The following is a 1191-nucleotide window of genomic DNA, read 5'->3' on the forward strand; positions in this document are numbered from 1 at the left end:
AGGAGCCGGCAGCCGGAGCGGCGGTGGCAGCCGCCAGAGCTGGACGTGGAGCCAGGCGCCGGCGCCTTTCCGGAGCTGGGACGCGGGGCTGTACCGGCCCTGGCAGGAGGGGGCCCCCCGGCAGAGGGACTGCTGGCGAGGTGGGTGCCGGGCCGGGGCCGGGGCCGCGGGGGCCCGTGGCGCCCGTCCCTGAGCCGCCGGCCCCGTGTCCTCGCAGGTGGCGACGTCGCCCTCGACGTCAGCAGCGACGCGCCCACCATGGCGGGCGCCAAAGCCACCTTCTCCGTCGCCCTCCGCTTCCCCCGCGACCAGGCGGTGCTGCCCGACGGCCGCGTCGTCTGGAGCCGCAACTGCACCGTCAACGGTGAGCGCCGGGCGGACGGACGGACGGACGGGCGGACAGGCGCCCCGCCGCCCGCTCACCCCCGTCTCCCCGCAGGCACCCGCGTGGCCGGTGGCCAGCCCGTCTACCCGGAGCAGCCGGCCGAGGGCTCGGACGGCGTCTTCCCCGACGGGCGGCCCTTTCCCCGCGGCGCCTGGGACAAGCGCGGGAGATTCGTCTACGTGTGGTGGACGTGGGGTGAGGCCGCCGCTGCCGCCGTGCCGGGACCCAGGACCCCCCCCGGGCGCGCGCCGCCGGCCGCTGACGCCGCTCGCCCCGCAGGGCGGTACTGGCAGGTGGTGGACGGCCCCGCGTCGCGGCTGACGGTGCCCACCGACGGCGTCCCCGTCGGCTCCTACGCCATGGACCTGGTGGTGTACCACTACCGCGGCCGCCAGAAGTTCGTCCCCATCGGCCGCGCCAACACCCAGTTCAGCATCACGGGTAGGCGCCGGGGCCGGGGGAGCCGGGGCGGCGGGGGGCTGCGGGGGACGTGGGCGCTGACGGCGCCGCGTCCCCCCCGCAGACCAGGTGCCCTTCGCCGTGGACGTGGCGCAGGTGCAGGGGGCGGCCGGCGGCGCCGGGCGCTTCGTGCGCAACCGCGCCGTGGCCTTCGCCGTGCGGCTGCACGACCCCAGCCGCTACCTGCGCGACGCCGACGTCTCCTACTCCTGGGACTTCGGGGACCGGAGCGGCACCCTCATCTCCCGCAGCGCCACCGTCACCCACACCTACCTGGAGGCCGGCTCCTTCGCGGCGCGCCTGGTGCTGCAGGCCGCCATCCCGCTGAGCCCCTGCGGCAGCTCCGC

The 1191-nt window shown here is 77.7% G+C and overlaps 1 protein-coding gene across 1 annotated transcript in view; it reads left to right on the forward strand.

The window, feature by feature from the left end:
- Positions 1 to 1191, forward strand: part of PMEL (premelanosome protein) — a 4378-nt gene that overhangs the window by 980 nt on the left and 2207 nt on the right. Inside the window, exons 2-6 of the mRNA XM_026055919.1 lie at positions 3 to 140; positions 218 to 364; positions 440 to 580; positions 665 to 826; positions 909 to 1189. Of these exons, the coding sequence (XP_025911704.1) occupies positions 3 to 140; positions 218 to 364; positions 440 to 580; positions 665 to 826; positions 909 to 1189 (869 nt within the window). The remainder of the gene's footprint in view (positions 1 to 2; positions 141 to 217; positions 365 to 439; positions 581 to 664; positions 827 to 908; positions 1190 to 1191) is intronic.

This window comes from Apteryx rowi, unplaced genomic scaffold, assembly GCF_003343035.1.
Source record: "Apteryx rowi isolate R43461 unplaced genomic scaffold, aptRow1 scaffold_1277, whole genome shotgun sequence".
Lineage (NCBI taxonomy): Eukaryota > Metazoa > Chordata > Aves > Apterygiformes > Apterygidae > Apteryx > Apteryx rowi.